The sequence below is a fragment of the Gigantopelta aegis genome, chromosome 10 (genome assembly GCF_016097555.1).
Source record: "Gigantopelta aegis isolate Gae_Host chromosome 10, Gae_host_genome, whole genome shotgun sequence".
In the NCBI taxonomy this organism is placed as follows: domain Eukaryota; kingdom Metazoa; phylum Mollusca; class Gastropoda; order Neomphalida; family Peltospiridae; genus Gigantopelta; species Gigantopelta aegis.
The window spans coordinates 81867223-81891055 of NC_054708.1; the positions used below are offsets into that span (position 1 = coordinate 81867223).

General features: G+C 37.3%; 1 protein-coding gene and 1 pseudogene across 1 annotated transcript; both read right to left on the bottom strand.

The window, feature by feature from the left end:
- Window positions 1–15605, bottom strand: part of LOC121382787 — a 26474-nt pseudogene extending 10869 nt beyond the window's left edge.
- LOC121382785 (tubulin alpha-2/alpha-4 chain-like) lies at window positions 6922–15544 on the bottom strand. Its single transcript, XM_041512387.1, has 4 exons — window positions 15403–15544; window positions 10283–10505; window positions 9615–9916; window positions 6922–7843 (listed from the first exon to the last, which is right to left on the bottom strand). Exons 1-4 carry the CDS (start codon window positions 15403–15405, stop codon window positions 7013–7015), a joined length of 1359 nt encoding a protein of 452 aa, XP_041368321.1. The 5' UTR covers window positions 15406–15544; the 3' UTR covers window positions 6922–7012.
- Window positions 15606–23833: the final 8228 nt, after the last annotated feature.

Consider the following 23833-nt stretch of genomic DNA (forward strand, 5'->3'; position numbering starts at 1 on the left):
GAATCACTTCGGTGGATCCATTCAACTGATTGTTGTTTTTTTCTCGTTCCAACCAGTGCACCACAACTAGTCAAAGGCCGTGATATGTTTTTCTGTCTGTGGTAAAGTACATATAAAAGATCCCTTGCTGCATTAGGAAAATGTAGCGGGTTTCCTCTGATGACTACGTGTTAGAATTACCAAATGTTTCACATCCAATAGCCGATGATTAATAAATCAATGTGCTCTAGTGGTGTCGTTAAACAAAACAACCTTTAACTAAACGCGAAATTTTAACATTAAACTAACAAAAACTGTCCACTCCGAATGTTTTCTGTGGTATAATGCCCGGCGCAGACGAGCGTTTTTTAACGCATGCGTCTGCGTTAAAAAAACCGCAGACTCAACGCAGACGGATGCGTCTCGTGTGCGCCTACCTGCGATGCCTTCCTGTGATCCACTGACAATTTCTTTAATTAATTAATTTATTTATACTTTACTCTAGGAAAAATAACAAAGATTAAATGTAATTTATTAATACATTTTAAAACATAATAAACTTTATTTAAAACATTATGTACAATGTACTATTACGATATAAATCTTTCTTATTTCACAATTGTTTGTTTTAATTATTATTATTAGGCATAGTACAATGAATGCAATAATTTATATTTTTTAATTTCATCTATTTAGAAATGTCATTAATTACACATGCCTAGTCTTTGTTTCAAAGATGAGCGGTTGGAAATTATTTGTGTTGAAACATTTACATGTTAGTCATTTTTAATGGTCGGGTCTGTTTTCACAATTCTATTCATCACTGAAACCAATAATTCTTAATTTCGTTATATGCTGTTTCACACTGATATATGACATTGGCTTGTTTTTTTTCATAAATTGCAATACATTTCCTACGGTGGTATGCACGAAATACCGTGATTTTACTGAATCACTATTTTTACAATATGCTTTCGTAATATGGCTATAAATACCCTAACTTCGTAGAAAGTTAATTTGGAATAACATTTCGTCTGACATGTCCAGAATGGCAGCCACCGTAGATAACATGAAAGGCATGTTACTGAATAGACAGATGATTGGTCAATATAAAAATGTGAACGCAACGCAGACGCAAGTAGGCGCACACGTGCGTTTTTAGACGGATGCGGCAGGAGACGGATGCGTTTGTGCGTCTAAAATCAAACATGTTTGATATTTGAAAAATCGACGCAGCGCTAAAAAACGCAACGCAGAGGGGGTCGCACACGATGCGTTTTTACTGCGTTCGTACGGATGCGTTTTTTAACGCAAGACGCATGCGTTAAAAAACGCTCGTCTGCGCCGGGCATTACAAACAAGCATCTATATACGTAAGACTGAGTTACCAATATAGAACATTATCCAAAGTTAGTAAAATGCCTAACAAGACCAGACGGTCACGTCGATGCAGGTGTAGCACGAATGTGAACAAAATATAATGTATAATTGTATTTCAGTTTTTGAAAATGCAAAAACCACTCTTGTAGAGAAAATGCACTTCTTTCAAAATGTAACTAATGTTAACCACCACCCAACAAAATGTAACTAATGTTAACCACCACCCAACAAAATGTAACTAATGTTAACCACCACCCAACAAAATGTAACTAACGTTAACCACCACCCAACAAAATGTAACTAATGTTAACCACCACCCAACAAAATGTAACAAATGTTAACCACCACCCAACAAAATGTAACTAACGTTAACCACCACCCAACAAAATGTAACTAATGTTAACCACCACCCAACAAAATGTAACTAATGTTAAAGGAAACATGTCACGTAAACCATATTTGGCACCAACCATGTACAATTAATTATAAATTGAATCACCTAAAAATAAAAATTATAAAAAATTAATTACTTAAAATATCTCCATAATAGAACCCCAGATACGAGCTCTTAGCGGAAATTGCCGATCTTTAATGAGCAGGGCAATCACGAGGTCCCTGACGTCAGAGACGCGTCGCTTGATCTGAAGCCTTACACTTAAAAGCATTAGTCCGTACCACTCATAAAGAATCTAAGACTTGCACAGCTTACCAAAACAATGAGTGTTCGTTCGCAAAACGTTTTGCCGTATCAATATGAGCTGTTAGTAAATGAAGAAAGACACACATTTACTTACAACAGTGATACTGAAGAAAAAACGGATAGCGAGTCGGAGGGTGGAGAAACTGATGGTGCCAGACCAGACCGGTCGACCAATTTACAGCCCGGAACCCGAAAGTAACCCGGAAACAAAACCAAAACTCGGATGCTAATGCCGAGGTGTATACTGTTCATATTTAGCATAAAGATACACCTCGATATGATGTATTTAAATATGTAAAAAATATAACTGTAGGACAAACATTTTTTTTTTTTTTTTTTTTTAGAAAATATCGCATTTTTTATGTTCGGGCTGTACATAATGAAATCTGTATGCACAGTGTAAACAAACGCTCTAATTTACGACAAGGCGCTTCACTTTCATTAACCTGGCTTGTAAAACAACATAAATGACTTGAGAGTATAATCAACTTTTAAACTAAATATATTTCTATTTGCATCAATAGAACGAAATGGGGTTATAGTATTTTTCTCTCATAAAAAAAAGTAGCATATTATTAGGCCTATTGGTAGGGTGCGTTAGAGTAAAAACGACCACTCACGATACCCAAGTGATAATTTTCTTTTCTTTGGTACTACGTAATTGGTCAGTTTTGTAATTTTAGATGGGAAAGTCTACTTAATCAAGGGTTTTACAGCATTATTTACAGTAATGAAGTAGGGCGGCTGATAATGTCCATTAACATTGTACTATAGTCGCGACAGGTTACGCCACAATACCCTGTAATCTTAAAAAAAACTGGCACGTATTTTGTACGCATGTCTAGACCGTGGTAATCACTTACCTGGTCGATACCCTGCAATATACACCTGCCAATCAGGAATCACATGTGCAGGCCACGGAAAGAAAGGACCAATTAACTAAAACAACACTCCGATTCTCAAGTCAGCCCGTGGATGAAACATAATAGTTATTTCGACACCGACAGTAGTGGGGTTTTTTGTATTGAACTTCGTGTTGCTTTGGGGCTTCGGGCGATGAGGAACGGTTTTGGTAACGTATTCCGCCCGAAGATTAAAAACATTATTTAAAATTATTATTGTTTTCTACACGTTTTTTAAAAACATATTTAAATACATCGTACTGAGATGTATCCTCATGCCAAATCCCATGTTTGTATATGCCATATTTAATTACTTATTGACGTTTCCTTCTTCGGACGGTGAATACAGATTTTGTTATGTAGGCCTACAGCCCTAACATGAAAAATCTTTTTTTTTTCCCAAAAATAAATAAATAAAAAATTCTACATTTTTGTTTTAACATATATAAATACATCATGCTGAGGTGTATCTTTGTGCCAAATATGTACAATGTACACCTCGGCATTCGCAACCGAGTACTGTTTTTGTCTCCGGGTAACGTTCGGGCTCCGGGCTGTAATTAGGCGGACACCAAAGTACTATGCGGTGTTGGTGTCCAATCTTTTCTTTTGCGATAAAATACACGCGTCTTTCTTCGGATACAATCCTTTGGAAAACCATAAAAAGACAATCCCGATCGTTTAAACTGTTTATTATTACACCCGAAGGCCGCGCAGTACGGCACTGTTGGACTGAAAAGATCGTAAGCCCCTTACTCCATATATAAACAGTTAACAACAATGGAAGAGTACAGCGGCTCTGACGTCACTTCCCTTTTTTTCCGAACGCTCACGAAGAAATATGCATAAATTGTACTTTGATACTGGTTAGCGTAATTTCTTCATTTTAAGTTAACTACACGTATTTTATTGTTATAAAGTTATTTGTATATTATTTTTATATCATTTTTCTTTTAAAATGAGCTATAATATGGTCTCGTGTCATGTTTCCTTTAACCACCACCCAACAAATGTAACAAATGTTAACCACCACCCAACAAAATGTAACTAACGTTAACCACCACCCAACAAAATGTAACTAACGTTAACCACCACCCAACAAAATGTAACTAATGTTAACCACCACCCAACTAAATGTAACTCATGTTAACCACCACCCAACACAATGTAACTTACGTTAACCACCACCCAACAAAATGTAACTAACGTTAACCACCACCCAACAAAATGTAACTAACGTTAACCACCACCCAACTAAATGTAACTAATGTTAACCACCATCCAACTAAATCCAACTAAATGTAACTAATGTTAACCACCACCCAACTAAATGTAACTAATGTTAACCACCACCCAACAAAATGTAACTAACGTTAACCACCACCCAACTAAATGTAACTAACGTAAACCACCACCCAACTAAATGTAACTAACGTTAACCACCACCCAACTAAATGTAACTAACGTTAACCACCACCCAACTAAATGTAACTAATGTTAACCACCACCCAACTAAATGTAACTAATGTTAACCACCACCCAACTAAATGTAACTAATGTTAACCACCACCCAACAAATGTAACAAATGTTAACCACCACCCAACAAAATGTAACTAACGTTAACCACCACCCAACAAAATGTAACTAATGTTAACCACCACCCAACAAAATGTAACTAATGTTAACCACCACCCAACTAAATGTAACTCATGTTAACCACCACCCAACACAATGTAACTTACGTTAACCACCACCCAACAAAATGTAACTAACGTTAACCACCACCCAACAAAATGTAACTAACGTTAACCACCACCCAACAAAATGTAACTAACGTTAACCACCACCCAACAAAATGTAACTAACGTTAACCACCACCCAACTAAATGTAACTAATGTTAACCACCATCCAACTAAATCCAACTAAATGTAACTAATGTTAACCACCACCCAACTAAATGTAACTAATGTTAACCACCACCCAACAAAATGTAACTAACGTTAACCACCACCCAACTAAATGTAACTAACGTAAACCACCACCCAACTAAATGTAACTAACGTTAACCACCACCCAACTAAATGTAACTAACGTTAACCACCACCCAACTAAATGTAACTAATGTTAACCACCACCCAACTAAATGTAACTAATGTTAACCACCACCCAACTAAATGTAACTAATGTTAACCACCACCCAACAAAAAAGTTAAAGTTTGTTTTGTTTATGGACACCACTAGAGCACATTGATTTATTAATCATCAGCTATTGGAAAGAAAGAAATGTTTTATTTAACGACGCACTCAACACATTTTATTTACGGTTATATGGCGTCAGACATATGGTTAAGGACCACACAGATTTTGAGATAAAACCCACTGTCGCCACTACATGGGCTACTTTTCCGATTAGCAGCAAGGGATCTTTTATTTGTACTTAGTGGTACAGCGTTCGCTCGATGCACGGTCGGTTTGGGATCGATCCCCGTCGGTGGACCCACTGGGCTATTTCTCGTTCCAGCCAGTGCACCACGACTAGTATATCAAAGGATGTGGTATGTGCTATCCTGTCTGTAGAATGGTGCATATAAAAGATCCCCTGCTGCATTAGAAAAAAGTAGCGGGTTTCCTCTGACTATACGAGTCAAAATTACCAAATGGTTGACATCCAATAGTCGATTATTAATAAATCAATATGCTCTAGTTGTGTCGTTAAACAAAACAAACGAACAAACTCTGCGAGAAAGCAGCAAGCGATCTTTTAAATGCACTTTCTCATAAACGTGACAGTACATATCACGTATATTAGTCCAGTAACACTAGCGGGAGATGGGAGAACACCAGAACTCATCGAGGTCCATCACATTTTAGGCGATCGCTCGATCACTAAAACGTTTTCGCATCCTTCCCTGAGAAGAAAAACTGCGACATTCATACTGAAACATTCCTTTTGGTGGCGTACAATTAATAAAATTTGAAAAAGGTTTCTTGCTGCCAACGGAAAAATAGAGTAGTTCATTGGTAGAGCGTTCGCGGGGCGAGTAATGGACCGCAGGATCGATCACGTACAATGGACACCGGCTTTGTAATAATGTTATGTTCTATTACCAAAGCTGGCCCCCGCACTTTCAACAGGACAGATGTCATAACCTACTAACAAAAAAACAAAATCAATATCTAATCAGTATCAACCAGGATGTTATGGTCCGTTTCAAAGTACACATGTTTAGCAGTAAAATTGTAAATACATCTCAGTCTATCTACAACAGGTCATTTATTGTCATTTTTTTGTACCGGTTGTTTGAATACCGCAACAGGTCATGATAATACTGACACATATTTATGGTTTTTATTCCAGAGATTTTTTTTAACTAATATATAAGACTGGAAAATCACCTGGGTTTAATTTTGATTAGTACTTTAGTTATTTATGTGCTAACGTTGTGTTATACAAAACATTCATTTACTAGAAAGATTAAAGAATGAATCCATGTAAAATATTCCCAGTGGGACACCCTTTTGGCGAATTTGTTTATGTGCCCTTTCCTCCACAAACTATGTCCTGTGTACGACCCTATTTACCTCTGTACACTCTTGCTCGTGTCCACGTTAACAGTTAAAAGTGTATTTGGTTTAACACCACTAGAGCACATCTGCTATTAAATGTCAAACACGTTTTACTTCGGACACCCATCTTTGAAGGAAACCATTGCAATTACATTATTCCATTAGCAGCAATGAATCTTTTATAATGCTCTTAACCAGAGACATCACATGTCATAGCCTTTAATATCCCAATCATGAAGCACTGGTTGAGACAGGAAAAGCCCAACTAGAAGGAATTCAATTCACGTATCGATCCAAGCACCTCAAGCGAGCGCTATACACTAAGCTAGAACCCGAATCCCCCAACCCAGTTTAGACAGCTGCTCTTCACATTGAAAACAAAATACACGTATTTGTTATGTTAATTTTATTGCAAACACTAGTTACAGCTTCTCGTTGGGGTATAAATTAGGACGGTTCTAGACGGAAGACTTGGAAGTCGCTTAGTATTCATCACCACCCTCCTCTTCACCCTCGCCCTCCACAGAGTCGACGCCAACCTCCTCGTAGTCCTTTTCTAGGGCAGCCAGATCCTCGCGAGCCTCCGAGAACTCCCCCTCCTCCATACCCTCACCGACATACCAGTGAACGAAGGCGCGCTTGGCGTACATCAAGTCGAACTTGTGGTCGAGACGCGCCCACGCCTCGGCGATGGCGGTCGTGTTGCTCAACATGCAGACGGCACGCTGGACCTTGGCCAAGTCACCTCCCGGGACGACGGTGGGCGGCTGGTAGTTGATGCCGACCTTGAAACCGGTGGGACACCAGTCGACGAACTGGATGGTCCTCTTGGTCTTGATGGTGGCGATGGCGGCGTTGACGTCCTTGGGCACGACGTCACCACGGTACAGCATGCAGCAGGCCATGTACTTTCCGTGACGAGGATCGCACTTGACCATCTGGTTGGCAGGCTCGAAGGTTGCGTTGGTGATCTCGGCAACAGACAACTGTTCGTGGTATGCCTTCTCAGCGGAGATCACCGGGGCGTAGGTGGTCAGGGGGAAGTGGATTCGTGGGTAGGGCACCAAGTTGGTCTGGAACTCGGTTAAGTCGACGTTGAGGGCGCCGTCGAAGCGGAGAGAGGCGGTGATGGAACTGACGATCTGCGCCATAAGTCTGTTCAAGTTGGTGTACGTCGGACGCTCGATGTCAAGGTTACGACGGCAGATGTCGTAGATGGCCTCGTTGTCGACCATAAAGGCGCAGTCGGAGTGCTCCAGGGTGGTGTGGGTGGTCAGGATGGAGTTGTACGGTTCCACTACAGCCGTCGAGATCTGCAATGAAAAGTTAATATGTAAGCAATGTTATAAACGTTTTCACAAGTCTTATTATTTTTTTTACAGGTAATATGAAACATTCCTTATTGTACCATTAGACAAGTGACTGCTCATTACAAATCATATTGTACAAGACTAGCAGACGCTTAAAAATATTGTTTATCTATTCCACTAGAGCATTAAGTCATCGGCTGTTTGATTCAGAGAAAAAAACAACAACATACGATTGTTAGCAGCCTGGGATCTTGTCTATGCATTTTCAATACAGGACATCACATGTGACAGTCTTTGATATATCAGTCGTGGAATAAAGAATAGTTGTGACGGGGAGCGCCCTAGAGGTTCGTCGAATGGGTTCGATGCTAAGACTCATCACCTGATTGAGTGCACTACCTACTGAACCATTTTGCTTTTCAAATTATTATATACAATCCCAATCCATCAACGCCAGATCCCAGTCAAACAACCCCAGAAAAACAACAACCGCAGACCCTCCCGAAATTATATTTGAAACCAGTTATTATTTTTATTTACTATTTCATTTCTGCGGTGGACATAATTTCTGGTAGTCAGGCCTTGCTATTAATTTTAAGGAAAACACCGTGGACATTCCGTTGTTATTGAAGTGGCTATTTTAAAACACAGATTATTTTAGTTAATTGTTTTGTTTAACGACACCACTGAAGCACACTTATGTATTAATCTGCTGTTGTATATCAAACATGTAATTCTGAAAGTCTTAGAGAGGAAACCCGCTACATTTATATATGGGTAACAAGGGATGTTTAATATGCACCATGCCAGAGTCAGAATAGCACATACTACGTGCTTTGATACAACACTGGCGGTGCACTGGTTGGAAGGTCTGAACAGATCAAACCCCTTTAAGGGCCCATATGCGCAACCTAGGGAGACACCTCAACACCGACTAGGTCCAATTAACGAGCTACTTTCGGCTTACTAAACTCCAAAACTATACGTAGCTCCTTACATTATATTTAGATCGACCGTTGAAAATTGCGCCAAACTTCCTTCATCAAAATTGAGCACCCAATCTCTTTGGCTTAATCCTACGGGACATTCCAAATTCCATAGCCCCATACCAACCTCCGCCTGCTACCGATTACTATCGGGTTGCTGGTGCTCTCTTGCACCTGCCAGCGCAAGTGGTTCCCCTCCCCCCACCTTTCCTGTCCTGGACAGACGGACCGGCCGAGGCCGGCCCCTGTGCCCAGGATAGGCGTGCGCTACAACAGCTTGCTCTAAATGTGCACATTAAACAATCTTGTCCTTGTCCTGGTTGGAATGTCGACATAGGCCTACGCCTCATTTTTGTAGGCGCGCATTCTGGATTTCCCCCGAATTAAACGAAAATGACCGAATTTGGATAACAACATTTATTCATATTACCATTACTACCAAATCTCTTCGCATATTTACATGGATTACAATTAATTTTGAAGGTAGAATGATGGAAATACATGGTAAAAAAGGTCTCAGGTTAGCACATTTTACCCGAATATCTGTATCATTTTTGCCCGAATTTGAAGTTTTGCTCCAGCACTAGTGGCAGGGCAGCCCCCCCCCCCCCCCCCCCCATCCTGCCTCGTACGCTTACATGCAACGAGAAATAACCCAATGGACCAACCGACGGGGATCGACCATAGATTAAAAACGCACAAAGCATGCGCTTTACCACTGAACTATGTCCCCCCCCCCCCCCCCCCCCCCCCCCCCCCCACCCCGAGATTATTTTAAAAGTTCGAACCTGGGGTGCTGGGTATACAGCGAACTCCAGCTTGGATTTCTTCCCATAGTCGACGGAGAGTCGCTCCATGAGCAGAGAGGTGAAACCCGAACCGGTTCCTCCGCCGAAACTGTGGAAGATGAGGAATCCCTGGAGACCGGTGCACTGGTCGGCCAGCTTCCGGATCCTGTCAAGGACGATGTCGACGATCTCCTTGCCCACAGTGTAGTGGCCGCGGGCGTAGTTGTTGGCGGCGTCCTCCTTGCCGGTGATCAGCTGCTCCGGGTGGAACAGTTGGCGGTAAGTTCCGGTACGAACCTCGTCTGGAGAGACAAATCAAAATATTCAATGAATAGGTCGACATTTGGTTTTAATTCAAGATGGCGCATTTATGGACAGCCATGCTACATGTGTGCTGTAGTTCGGGTTTTTTTTTTAAATATATAATTCTTTACATTAGTTAGGACAATGATTGTGCATTTATAGGGTAAATATTTTTAAACATATTTTAAACTGCGGTTATTTGTTTGTCTGACGTTGGTTACTTTGTCACTTGGTCCAATGAAGAGGCAACTTGCTGCAGGCTCAAATGGTGCTCCAACCGAAATATCACTGGATTCTTGGAATGTGGCCGCCATGACGTTTGTATTTTCAAAAACAATACAAAGTACACAGCCAAAACTACTGACCTACAACAGTGGGCTCGAGATCGACGAAGATAGCCCGGGGCACGTGCTTGCCCGCCCCCGTCTCGCTGAAGAACGTATTGAAGGAGTCGTCCCCTCCCCCAATCGTCTTGTCAGACGGCATCTGACCGTCAGGCTGGATTCCGTGCTCCAGACAGTACAACTCCCAGCATGCATTGCCGATTTGCACTCCTGCCTGGCCAACGTGGATACTGATACATTCCCTCTGAAGAAGAAAAATTAAAATATTTTAAAGTAAAACATATGTAGGCCTATGTATACATATTTTAACACGTATACATGTATTAACGAAAACGCCCCCCCCCCTCCCATCTGAACGCTGAAGATTGGGCAATCACACCCGTTGCTAGAATCTTCGTACGTCTGTAACATTTTCTTTCCTTGGAATTAGTGTAGCTTTGGATACGAGTAGGCCCCCTACGGTGTGTGAATATTTGATGGTTGTTTAGTCACTATCCCGCCCGCGCCATCCCCTTGACGGCGAACTGAGGGACCTGCGACGGGTCAGTAAAACCAAATCTTGGAAAACAGTTTACGAATGAATGAGAACATGTTGGGTTGCGATGAGGGTAAAGAGTTCGACCCGTATCCCTCTATACCAAAGGCTCTAAAGACTAACCCTAACCCTATGCCTAAAACTACCCTAACCAATGAAAGGGGGTACAGGTTGAACTCATGCTGTTTGTTTTGTTTAACGACACCATTAGAGTATTAAATTAAAATCCAGTATTGGATGTTAAATGTACATTCTCCGGTTACCATATTATAACATCATGTACAAATGTGAAATACAAACTCAAATGCACTTTTAAAAAAGTCGTGTGTGTTCGCTATTAACGGATATCGTCAAACGTATACGCTTGATTCGTCGCCTGTGTCGCCATAGCTCGGCAAAGCACAAACGACAGCCTGTTGTCAGTTTTCAGTTAACACGTGCGTTTGCCGATTTCAAATTGTAAGGTTCGTCTCAAAAAATTAAAAGAGAAATCTTGCGCTGTATGAAGAACGTTTGGTTGAGAATACGGTACTAGAGTCTTTAGTTAAAACCGGTTTGATCTTGACAACGTATTATCGACAGTCGTATCTTCCTATTTCAGAACTGATATTGTATAAAGTGCTAGTAGAACTTACAAAGTTTAGTTTGTATACTAGTAACACATTAATAATGTATATATTTTTAAATAAAATATACTAAAGTAGACAATGAACGTTTTCACTTCTTAATTTTACGTGTTAAAATTGACAAATTCAAATAAATATTATTTCGTTTGGAAAGGGTAAAGTTGGGGGTGGGGGATTGTTTAACGACATCAAAGATAAAGCATATTGATTTAATAACCATCCGACCCCATACAACCGTAAATAAAATGTTTTGAATGCGTCGTTAAATAAAACATATCCTATCCTTCCTTCCATCTGCTGTTGGATGTCTAACATTTGGTAATTTTGACATAATCTTAGAGAGGAATCGGGTGCATGTGCAGGGGGAGGGTATTGGAGGTCGAAACCCTTACTTGCCCAAGCTTAAAAAACAATTGAAATGTATTTTTGGGGGGGAGCATGGCCCCATATAAACTTCGCTAAACACAGTCTATAACCCCAGCCCCGCTGAAATCCCTGCACACGCGCCTTGGAAACCCGCTACATTTTTTTTTAGCAAGGGATTGTTTATATGTACCATCCCACAGACAGGATATCACATACCATGGTCTTTTTGTATACCCACCGATGGAGTTCGATCCTAGACTGACGGCGCATTTCCCCCCCCCACCACCACCTTTTTAGGTCTAAGTAATGAATAAAAATAACAGTCTTATAAAATGTTACGTAAATTGAACACAGTACCCTCTTCCTCTACCCCTAGAGCGTTACGTAATTAGTAACACCCCCTTACATGTAACGTGTATGCCAACAGCTGGCCACTGTCAAAATTTCAAGGCAAATCCCCCACTCACCGACCCCTGAAAAGGCGTTGTACCATACCTCTATGGGTATAAATATGTTTTGGACCTGTCAATCAAGACAGTTAAATTTGTTCAAAAATTGCGAAATCTCACGTGATCTCTTGTTGGGGAATTCTATACTTGTGATAAGCCAATGAAAACCGAGATCGGTACGAGCCCGTCAAAAGTGTTCCACTTTCAAAATCATGGCTTTGTTTTTGACCTGGATAAGTCAGCGTAGTGAAACCAATGCGGAGTGCGGCGTCATATATGCACCAAACGTAATTGGATTTTCTGTTCTATATGCTTAAATAATAAAAATATTCCAGGGAATGTAGTTTTAAACATTTTAAATAATTTTGGTATAGTTTTTACATGCAATACTACATTTTCCCATTCATTAGCAGGAAGTAATCTTTGTATGTACTTTCCCACAGACAGGACGTGCTAGTACGACGGCCCAATTTGTGGGTTGAGAATGAGGATGGGGGGTTGGGGGGGGGGAGGTTGCCACCCAAGCGAGGGCTTCAAGCACACGCCTCTCTGTAGTTCATCAAGATAAACGTCTCCGACACTATATTTATTATTGTGATGTTTATTGCTGTGCCGTAACGTTTATCCATTGGATCGAATTTTCCATTTGCAATCACGATTTAATAAAATCAGGCATATGTGCTTTATTTAAGCGCCTACACGTACAACAACATATTTTAATAAATTTCAGACAAAAATATTAAGTACAATACCTTTGGTAACTTTTCCAGGATTAGATGTTTGAAGATGACACATTTAAATATTTGAAAGCTATTTTTATCCTGGCACATCGAAAATGCGGAATGAAAATATTGCTGAACGAGAATTATTCGTATCAAGCAATAAAAAGAAATATTGTTGAATGATTATTTATTTTGTTATTTTTGTTTCTATATATGTGCTTTGTGTGGGTTGCATTATATGCATTATTAATAATAATATCACATTCAAGTTTTGGGGTGTATTATTCTTTTTTATTATTAAAATAATGATTGTCAGTACAGGTCATATTACTTATTTTAAGGCCTTCGTTTATTTACTTTTTTAAAAATTATTAGTATTTTTTTTAAATATTATTACAGGCCATTGCTTACATGTGTTTCAAAGGTTTTTCTCTTCTTTTTTTTCTTAAAAAAAAATCTTAGTTTAATTATCATTGCAGGTCATTAGTTATTTTAAGGGTTTTATTTATTTATTTATTTATTATTAATTTTTACTCTTCTTTTTTGTTTTAATTTTAATTTTTTTGTTTTTTAGCTATAATTACTGATTATGAGTTATTTTAGGGTTTTTATTTAATAAAAAAAACCCACATTAATATAAATTTCTTGTAATTAACATGCACAGCGCCCAACCCCACAACTTAAAAAATCATTGATTATAATAGTTTCATTAATCTTTCATAATATATATATTAATCTTTTATAGCAAGTTCTGGGGAAAGGTGAATAGACACACAAAGAAATGGGGAAACACAATTTGAAAGTTAAACTGGCTGTTGAAAATATTTTATACATGTAAATCTAAAATGTTATAATGATTGTCAGCTCCATCTAATTTATTCCTTGAAACATTCATTTAACTACTTTCAAAAATTGTACTGTAAGTCATATGTAGTTACATAACAAATCTGCACAGCTTTGTAATTACAAAACATGTTCATATGGTTGTGAGGCAATCGTCAACAACACAGTTAATGTTCAAACGGTTAAGTAGGAATCAAAGTACACATCGGTTTAGGCAATGTGCAGACAGGTACAAGGCAGTTATCACAAGCAGCAATTGTCATCAAGTCACACTTATGCATTAATTACAAAATATTGTCATATGGTTGCGAGGTTATACTCAACACACAGTTGTATTGCATTGATGTGTTTCATTCATACTGTTGATGACAACTGCTGTTCGTGATAATTTATTCCTACTTGACTAATTTAACATGAACTGTGTTGTTGAGGATTGTCTGGTAACCAGATGAACATTTATTGTAATAATTAATGTATAACTGTGACTGCTTGTGATAACTGCCTTGTGCCTGTCTGCACATTGGCTAAATCGATGTGTATTTTGATTCCTATGTAACCATTTGAATATTAACTGTTTTGTTGAATATAATTAATTCATAAGTGTGACTTGGTGACAATTGCTGCTTGAGACAACGGCCTCATACCAATGTGTGTTAAACATGGGTAAGCACACTAAATTACGAATAATGCACATTAATTACGAATAATGCACATTAACAAGAAAACAACAAGAAACAAGCAAATGTGTGATCTCTTGCTACCCCGTTTCATCTCTCTATGTCTGTCTCCCCCAACCCCCCTCTATCTTGTGTGTATATATGTGTGTGTGTGTGTGTGATGGAAACATTTATAAATGAAAAAACCACGTTTTCATTTAGTTAATAATTAAATTAATTAATTAATTTATTTATTATTATTAAATCAATAATTTATTTATTATGTTATTTATTATAATTACTAACATTATTCAGTAATTTACTATTATTTATTAAGTATTAATTATTTATTATATTATTTAGTTAACTGATTAAAAAAAAATATTATTCATTAATTAGTTTATTTATTATTATTATTATCATTATCATTATTAAACGTGATATTCCATTAAGTATCGTGGAAGAAACTCGTGAACCAGAGACGAATAATAAAAATAATCCGATTCCGCCAACAGTTTTCAATCACATTTTAAATATGCTCATAATGGCCGGCGGGAATATTCGAGATTTTGTTCGTAACTGACAATTGGATTAATGCAGGATTACTATTTGGACAAACTGTCTATTTATACGTAAAACGTAAGTCGGGAGGTTTTCTTTATACAGTAAGTGTTTATATTTTTTTAGTACATCTCATATTTCGCCACGAAATAATTAATTCCATGGTTGTATCGATTCCGCCTGAAATCTGAGCGGAAAACGCACGCTTGTTTTTGCTATTAAAGTTGTAAACATCGGGTCCAATAAATGTCAAAATGTTAAAACACGGACCGTAGATGTTTACCTTGGTGAACTAACCTCTCTGATAATAACATTTTTAATACCAATCCAACCTACTAAGATATTACGATGTTATTTAAAATGTGAATAGACGTTCTACTTACCATGTTTGCTGTGAAGTAAAGGACGGACGGGTGACAACTAAAATCTGCTCACGTTTACGTTTATAGTTCACTGCGAGACGAGAATGACCACGAGAACCAAACGAACCTGGTTTTATAGCTAGATGTCGTGTTTCCGTCACTACCAACATGCCGTACCCAAGGAGTTACCACACCACGTGATTACAGGTTACTTTCACATTCCTATTGCGCATGCGTGCGAAGAGTAACGTCCCTTGACGAAATAGTCTCTATCACGGCTAATAACAAATTGGGGGGCGTGACAGACAGGTTTTTATGGGCGACTTGAGTAGCTTCGCAGAAGATGTTAAACTGTGGCAACTAGCATGTACATATTTCGAATTAGATGTTATAATGGCCGAGAAAAGCGGTCCGCTGACATTTACAGCGGAATGGTTCAAATTAAAGAGCATATATATGTGTATATATATATATATATAATGTGTTTTGTTATATATATATATATATATATATATATATATATATATATATATATATATCAGAATGTGTTTTGTTACATTTTTCTTAGTGTCTATCTAATTGGGAAAAGTTAAAAAAAAGAAGATATTTTATACTGTTACATGTATATCCAGAAAGTGGGAATTTAAAAAAGGGGAATTTGAGGGGGGGGGGGGGGGGTTGAAGGTAGGTGCCGTTCTGTTTACCCATACACGTTGTTATACAGTGTCAACACGAACGCATTGAGTATTATACAAAATATATTTATTTTCTTTATTGTTAATGTGTTTTCCACCATATCCAAGTATATAAAATACTAGACGGACCTGTGTAGGGACGTCCTGTACAGAGCCGTCATCTCTCTCTATATATTTATATATCATTATTATTATTATTATTTAAGGAGTGTCTGTTATTTCTTTTACGTTCATCGGGGTATGAACAAAATAAATTATCCGTAAACTGTGTGAATCGGCGAAGCCGTTCTCACATAAGTTTGCGGATGATGTGTTTTTTTCTTACCTAGATGAACGTAAAAGAAATAACAGACAATACTTATAATTAAATTTGAAACATACTGAGTAATAATAACATTAAAAGTTATATATTCTATTGAGTACATATATTTTCTGTATATACAAAATATATATTTATTTGATTTGATTTACTGTTTACTACCATATCTAAGTAGAGAATACTAGACCCCCCTGTGTAGGAACGTTCTGTACAGAGCCGTCCTGACTACATATTTTAAAAAATATATTTACACACGCACACGTTATATATTTTATTGAGTATAATCCGAAATATACATATATTTTCGTTATATACTAACTATATATTTATTTTCTTTACTGTTAATGTGTTTTCCACCATATCTTAGAATACTAGACCGCCCTGTGTAGCAACGTCCTGTACAGAACCGGTAAGGTGTTGGTCCCTTATGCGTTCACTGGCTTCCCTCCTACAAAATGTGCCGAACAAACCCCCGTACTTGCAGTAACATTAAACTCGTTTTCTACGTGAAACGATTACCCACAAAAGTTTCCGATATCCATTGGCTGGATATCGATGGAAGGATAACGAATTTCCCGGACATATGCGATTGGAACAGTTAATAATTGAACAATGGTCGTGGCCTCGCATTGCTTTTCCCCCCCAATTTGCAGATAGGTATTTTTTGGCGAAATCTCGCGGTTTGCGTCCTCGAGTAACTCCGCAACGGGCACAAGCGCAGTGGAATGAGAAAGAAGTCTGTTACATCATTTAAAAACCGACCTGTTTGTTTCGGCTGCGTTTGTTACCTTGTTTGAAAGATTTTGACAATGTTGATTTATATGATATGAATTCTGACCAATATGAGGTTACTACATGTAAAAGTAATACAGATTTACCATGTAGCAGCATATGTACACATGACATACCATGTTTCAATACTTTTAGCTATGATGTATGTGATAGAAGCACTAACTTAACAGGTGAGCATGTTCACAGTCCCACAATACCTTATGATATATTATCTAATATTGATGTACCCTGTGACAGTGGTAATTTAAGTAATGTTGCTATAGCAAATAACTTACCTTGTGATTCACCTGATAGCATGAGCCATGTTACTGCTGATAGTATTAGTACAGTTGAGACACCTCTCAAAAAAGTTCACAATACTAACCCACCCAGTAATTGTAATAGTAGCAACAACCCACTCTGTGATAATAATTCAAATGAATATGTTGAACAACCCTGTATTTCAAGTGTATATTTACCCTCGGCTGATACTCTGTCTACAGATATTAGCTCACCTTGTGGTGGTACTACAAATGTATACTTACCTCCTGCTAGTACTACAGATGTTAGCATACCTTGTGATAATATTTCAAATGTACATCCACCTGCAGTTAATGATATGTTAACACATGTTGACCCACTCTGTGATAGTATCTCAAATGTATACTTAACTGCAATGAATAATTTGCTTACAAATTATATTAGCTCATCTTGTTGTAGTACTACAAATGTATATTTATCTCCTGTTAGAACCACACATGTTGGTATACCTGGTGATAGTACATCACATAGTTATCCATATTATGTTAATACTACTACAGATGTACATATAGTTCCTATTAGCACCACAGATGTTAGCCCACCCTACTATTCAAATGTATATTTACATGTAAATCCATTTAATAATATACCTATAAATGTCAACCCACCGTGTGTCAGTACTACAAATGTATATTTACCTTCTGTTATTACCCCAAATGCTGATATGTGTTGTGATAGTATATCAAATATTGACCCATGTTATATCAATACCATAAATGTACATACGGTTCCTATTAGCACCACAAATGTTAACCCACCCTGTATGAGCACTGTCAAAACTGATCAACCTTATGTAGCTGGGGAAATATACCAAAACAAGCCCAATCCACTGACTTCTTGTGACAGTTGTGAAAATACTCAATTATCTTTTATTAGTATTAATGTGTTTGGTCTGAGAAGTAAACTAAAAATCCCTGAATTTGTAGAATTTATATCTAAGTATGATATCCTTTGTTTTACTGAAACAAAAACAGATCAAACAGACTGCATGTCAACATTATTACCTGGCTATACCTTCCTTCTGAATAACAGGGACAAAAAGATTAAATTCATCAGGTGGAATAGCCATTGGTATAAAAAAATGAATTGTCTTCTACTATAGATTTCAATATCACAAATAATTCTGAATATGTGCCTTGGTTTAGCATTCCCACGGAAATTACAGGTCTTCACGGAAAACTAACCATCGGTGTTGTATACATTCCTCCTATTGGATCCCCATACTATAAAGAAAATATTTTTGACATTATTGAAAGTGAACTTATTGAACACATAGAAGAACATAGCCCACTTTTACTACTAGGTGATTTTAATGCTAGAACAAATTGTTTCCCAGATTACACTGTAATTGATACTGACATTGACATACTAAACAACATGGAAAATGATATGTTAGATTTTTTTAATGACATATACAAATTAGAATCATATAATATTCCCATAGAAAGAGCAAGTCAAGATATTGGCAAAGTAAACAGTCATGGTATTAAACTATTAAATATATGTAAGTCACACAATTTATATATAATAAATGGCAGATTAGGACATGATAAAAACATAGGAAAACTGACTTGTAAAGATAGCAGTGTTGTTGATTATGCCATTGGCAACCATCATTTATTAAAAATAGCTAAACATTTTGATGTATGTGAGTTTGACCCACTTTTTTCAGATGTACATTGTGCTTTAATACTTAGCTTAAATGTTGATAAACATGCTAACGATAACGATACTTCTAATTGTATGACATATTCAGCTAACAAAAAGCCAAGTAAATGGAAACCTGAAAAATCAACAGAATTTAAAAATAAAATTAACCAGGACTCACTCGAAATCATATCCACAATGCTTGATAATCAGTCTGTTGACATTCAAACATGTGTCGATACTGCAACACAGGCTATGAAAAATCTATTTTTAGATGCGGCTGAATCGACTCTAGGTCATGCACGATCGTGCACGATCAAGCGACGTGTAAAACTCAAAGGTAACCAATCGCTGTTCGGTAAGACACACAGTTGTCGAATTCTACGCGGAAAATATCATGAGGCCAAAAAAACGTATAACTCAAGAATAACTTTAGAAAATAAACAAAGATTAATTAATGCAAGTAAAACGTATAAAAAGTCCTTGCTGAAAGAACATTCCGTCCAAAGATTTAATATTGAAAAACAAATGCGACAATTGAGGACAAACGACCCAAAAGCTTTTTACAAACTACTTAAACGACCTAACGAAGATAATAACTTACCACCGTTAGATGATTTCTATCATTTTTTCCAAACTCTAAACAAAGGCGAATCGGACGATAACGAAACAAAAATAAACTTTAATAACATAGACTCAGATAGTGAAAATGTTTTAAACAGTAGAATTGAAGAAAATGAAATATTAAATGCTATAAAACAACTGAAAAACGGTAAGGCACCTGGAATCGACAATATCATTAATGAATACATTAAAACAACTGCCGGCATAGTACTACCAATCTATATTAAACTGTTTAACATAATCTTCGACAATAGTGTTTTTCCCAATGAATTGTTGACTGGAGTAATTAAACCCATTTTTAAAAATAAAGGAAATCGTTCGTTACCAGAAAATTATAGACCAATAACATTGCTCTGTTGCATCTCTAAACTGTTCACCACAATTTTAAATAACCGATTAAATGCTTTTATTGAAGAAAATAATATACTGAATGAATCTCAGACTGCTTTCCGAAAAGGCTACTCTACTACCGACCATCTATTTAATATACATTCTCTGATAGAACTTTTAAAGACAAGAAAAAGGAAATTATTTTGTGCTTTTGTAGATTTCCAAAAAGCTTTTGATCTTATTTCTAGAACTTGCCTATGGCAGAAACTGTTAGAAAATAATATTAATGGAAAATTCTTTAAAATAATTTATCAAATGTATCAAGGAATAAAGTCATGTATTTGTACAAAAACCGAAACCTCTGAGCTATTTCCATACAACATCGGTGTCCGACAAGGAGAAAATTTGTCGCCTGTCCTGTTTTCCCTTTATTTAAATGATCTAGATAATTACTTAAAAAGCCAAAATTGTACTGGGGTATCCCTGGATAGAGATGAAACGTTCGATAAAACAGCTCTTTACTTTTTATGTTTATTATATGCTGACGATACTGCGCTTCTCGCATCAAACGCCTCTGACTTACAACAATCCCTAAATGTCTTTTCACAATATTGCAATAAATGGAAACTCAAAGTAAATGCAAGTAAAACTAAAATAATCATTTTCAATGGCACCAGTAATGATTACAAGAAAGGTTTTACACTTGGACATGATGTGCTTGAAAACGTAAAAGAATATAAATACTTAGGTATTACTTTTACCAAACTAAATAAATTTAATACAAGCAAAAAACTACTAACTCAAAAGGCAACAAAAGCAATGTACTTTGTTCTGTCTAAATCTAAAGACAATAACTTTTCAATAGAATGCAAATTAAAACTATTTGATTCCATTGTTCTCCCGATTCTCTTATACGGGTGCGAAATATGGGGTTATGAAAACATCGATATCATTGAAACTATTCATATAAAATTCCTAAGACACATCTTACCAGTTAAAAAAGGCACCCCGCTATTCATGTTATATGGAGAACTAGGAAGAAGACCCCTTAAACTAATTATTCAACAAAGAATTATAAGTTTTTGGGCCCGTATCGTATCTGGTAAACAAACAAAATCATCGTTTTTACTGCATGAATTAATGTTACACGACTCTTCTGTTAATGGATATAGTTATAAATGGATAAAAATGGTCGAAGATATATTTAACCAGCTAGGCATGACAAATGTTTGGATGTCACGGAACTTTTCATACATAAAATTACTTCTTAATCAAGTAAAATTAAGACAAAACGACCAGTATTTACAACAATGGAATACAAACATAACTTTATCATCAAAAGGTAAAACGTACACTATATTTAAGGAAAACCTTAGATTAGAAAAATATCTTATTATATTACCACAAACATGTTGGACTATATTACTCAAATTTAGAACGTCTAATCACTACTTACCAATCGAAACAGGACGCTGGAACAACACCCCAGTGGAAGATCGAACGTGCACATTATGTAACAATAATGATATTGGAGACGAATTTCACTATTTATTCACATGTACTTATTTCACTAACTCCCGTAAAAATTTGCTTAAGCCATATTATTATAATAAACCAAGTACGCTGAAATTTAAACAACTAATGACGAATAGCAAAATAAGTGTTCTCAAGAAATTATGTAAATTAATAAAAGAAATTATTAATAAATGCAGTAAACCCTAAAATATATGTATATGAATTATGTACAATGTCTTATTACTACCCAAGTATACATGTATATATGTGTGCGCATGTCTGATTAGCACATTTGGTAGGAATTACAATAATGTGACATTACATTACTTTATTCTAATTGTATTATATTATTCCTTATTATTCTATTGCATTTGTATTATACTATTGTCTCTATTACTTTATTGCATTTGTATTAATACTATTGTACTATTGTCTCCTGTAAACCCTATCTTGTCACTACAGTTTATATATCATGTTCCTCATATGCCGTTGTGTAACGGCCTGAGCGTAATAAAGTTCTGTTCTGTTCTGTTCTGTCAGGCAGATTTGATTGGTTATTGCCACTGATTGGCGTTAACACAACACGGGAATTACGCGTTTCTCCCGCTTGTTATGTAATGTATGTTTTCATCTTCATCGGTAGTAAGCAGCGAATCTGGTGGGGACACAAATCTCTCCTCTTTGGTCAGTTTAAAAAAGCCAAAACATTTCAGAGATTCAAGACATACTTTAAAACACACGCGTATGTAACATGAATTAGACTATTTGAATAACGTTATAAAAGGCGAAGTGTAATTGGTCGATATTTAAATTGTTATTTATAGATGAAATGTCACCTGGACATGGGAGTCCATGCAATGCTGTTAGATCTACTGGTGAGACCCAGTAGAGCTAATTTTAATCAGATTGGTGGTAAAGCGTTCGCTTGATGCGCGGTCGGTCCAGGATCGATCCCCGTCGGTGGACCCATTGGGCTATTTCTCGTTCCAGCCAGTGCTCCACAACTGGCGAAACAAAGGCCGTGGCATGTACTATCCTGTCTGTGGGATGGGGCATATAAAAGATACCTTGCTGCTAATCGAAAAGAGTAGCCCATGAAGTGGCGTTAGCGGGTTTCGTCTCTCAATATTATTATGTATGGTCCTTAACCATATGTCTGACGCCATATAACCGTCAATAAAATGTGTTGAATGCGTCGATAAAAAAAAAAATCCTCCCCCCCCCCCCCAGGATCCTGGAGGTAGCTCAACCCCAGAGAATCAAACCCAAAGTGCAAAGAAACCCCCCCCCCCCCCCCACCGGCGCGTGTACAGGGAGGGGGTGTAGGTGCTCAAGCAAATTTTCCACTTTTTAAAAATATATTTTCAAGGAAGCATGTCTTGACGTCACCTAAAACTTCACTCCCCACAGTTTAGACAACCCTGCTAAAACTTCACTCCCCACAGTTTAGACAAGCCTGCTAAAACTTCACTCCCCACAGTTTAGACAAGCCTGCTAAAACTTCACTCCCCACAGTTTAGACAACCCTGCTAAAACTTCATTCCCCACAGTTTAGACAAGCCTGCTAAAACTTCACTCCCCACAGTTTAGACAAGCCTGCTAAAACTTCACTCCCCACAGTTTAGACAAGCCTGCTAAAACTTCATTCCCCACAGTTTAGACAAGCCTGCTAAAACTTCACTCCCCACAGTTTAGACAAGCCTGCTAAAACTTCATTCCCCACAGTTTAGACAAGCCTGCTAAAACTTCACTCCCCACAGTTTAGACAACCCTGCTACAATTCATGCAGACGCGCCTGCCCCACCCCACCCCTCAACAACAACAACAACACATAAACAAAAACAAACGAACAAACAAAAACAAAACAAACGACAACAAACCCCAAAACGAAACAAATCAACAACCAAAAGACTCCCCAGAACACTCCAATAGCATACACATCTAATCAGTGTAACTAAACAAAAATCAAATTCGTCGTCCATTGTAGCAGTACCCCTTTTCTCGTTCCACCCAGTGCACCACGACTGTTATATCAAAGGCCGTTGTATGTTATATCCTGTCTGTGGGATGGTGCATATAAAAGATTCCTTGCTACTAATGAAAAAATGTAGCGGGATTGACATTCATTAGCCGATGATCAATAAATCAATATGCTCTAGTGGTGTCGTTAAAAAACAACAAAAACAAAACAGTATTAATTTAATCAGCTGCCAATTCTTTACAAAAAAGG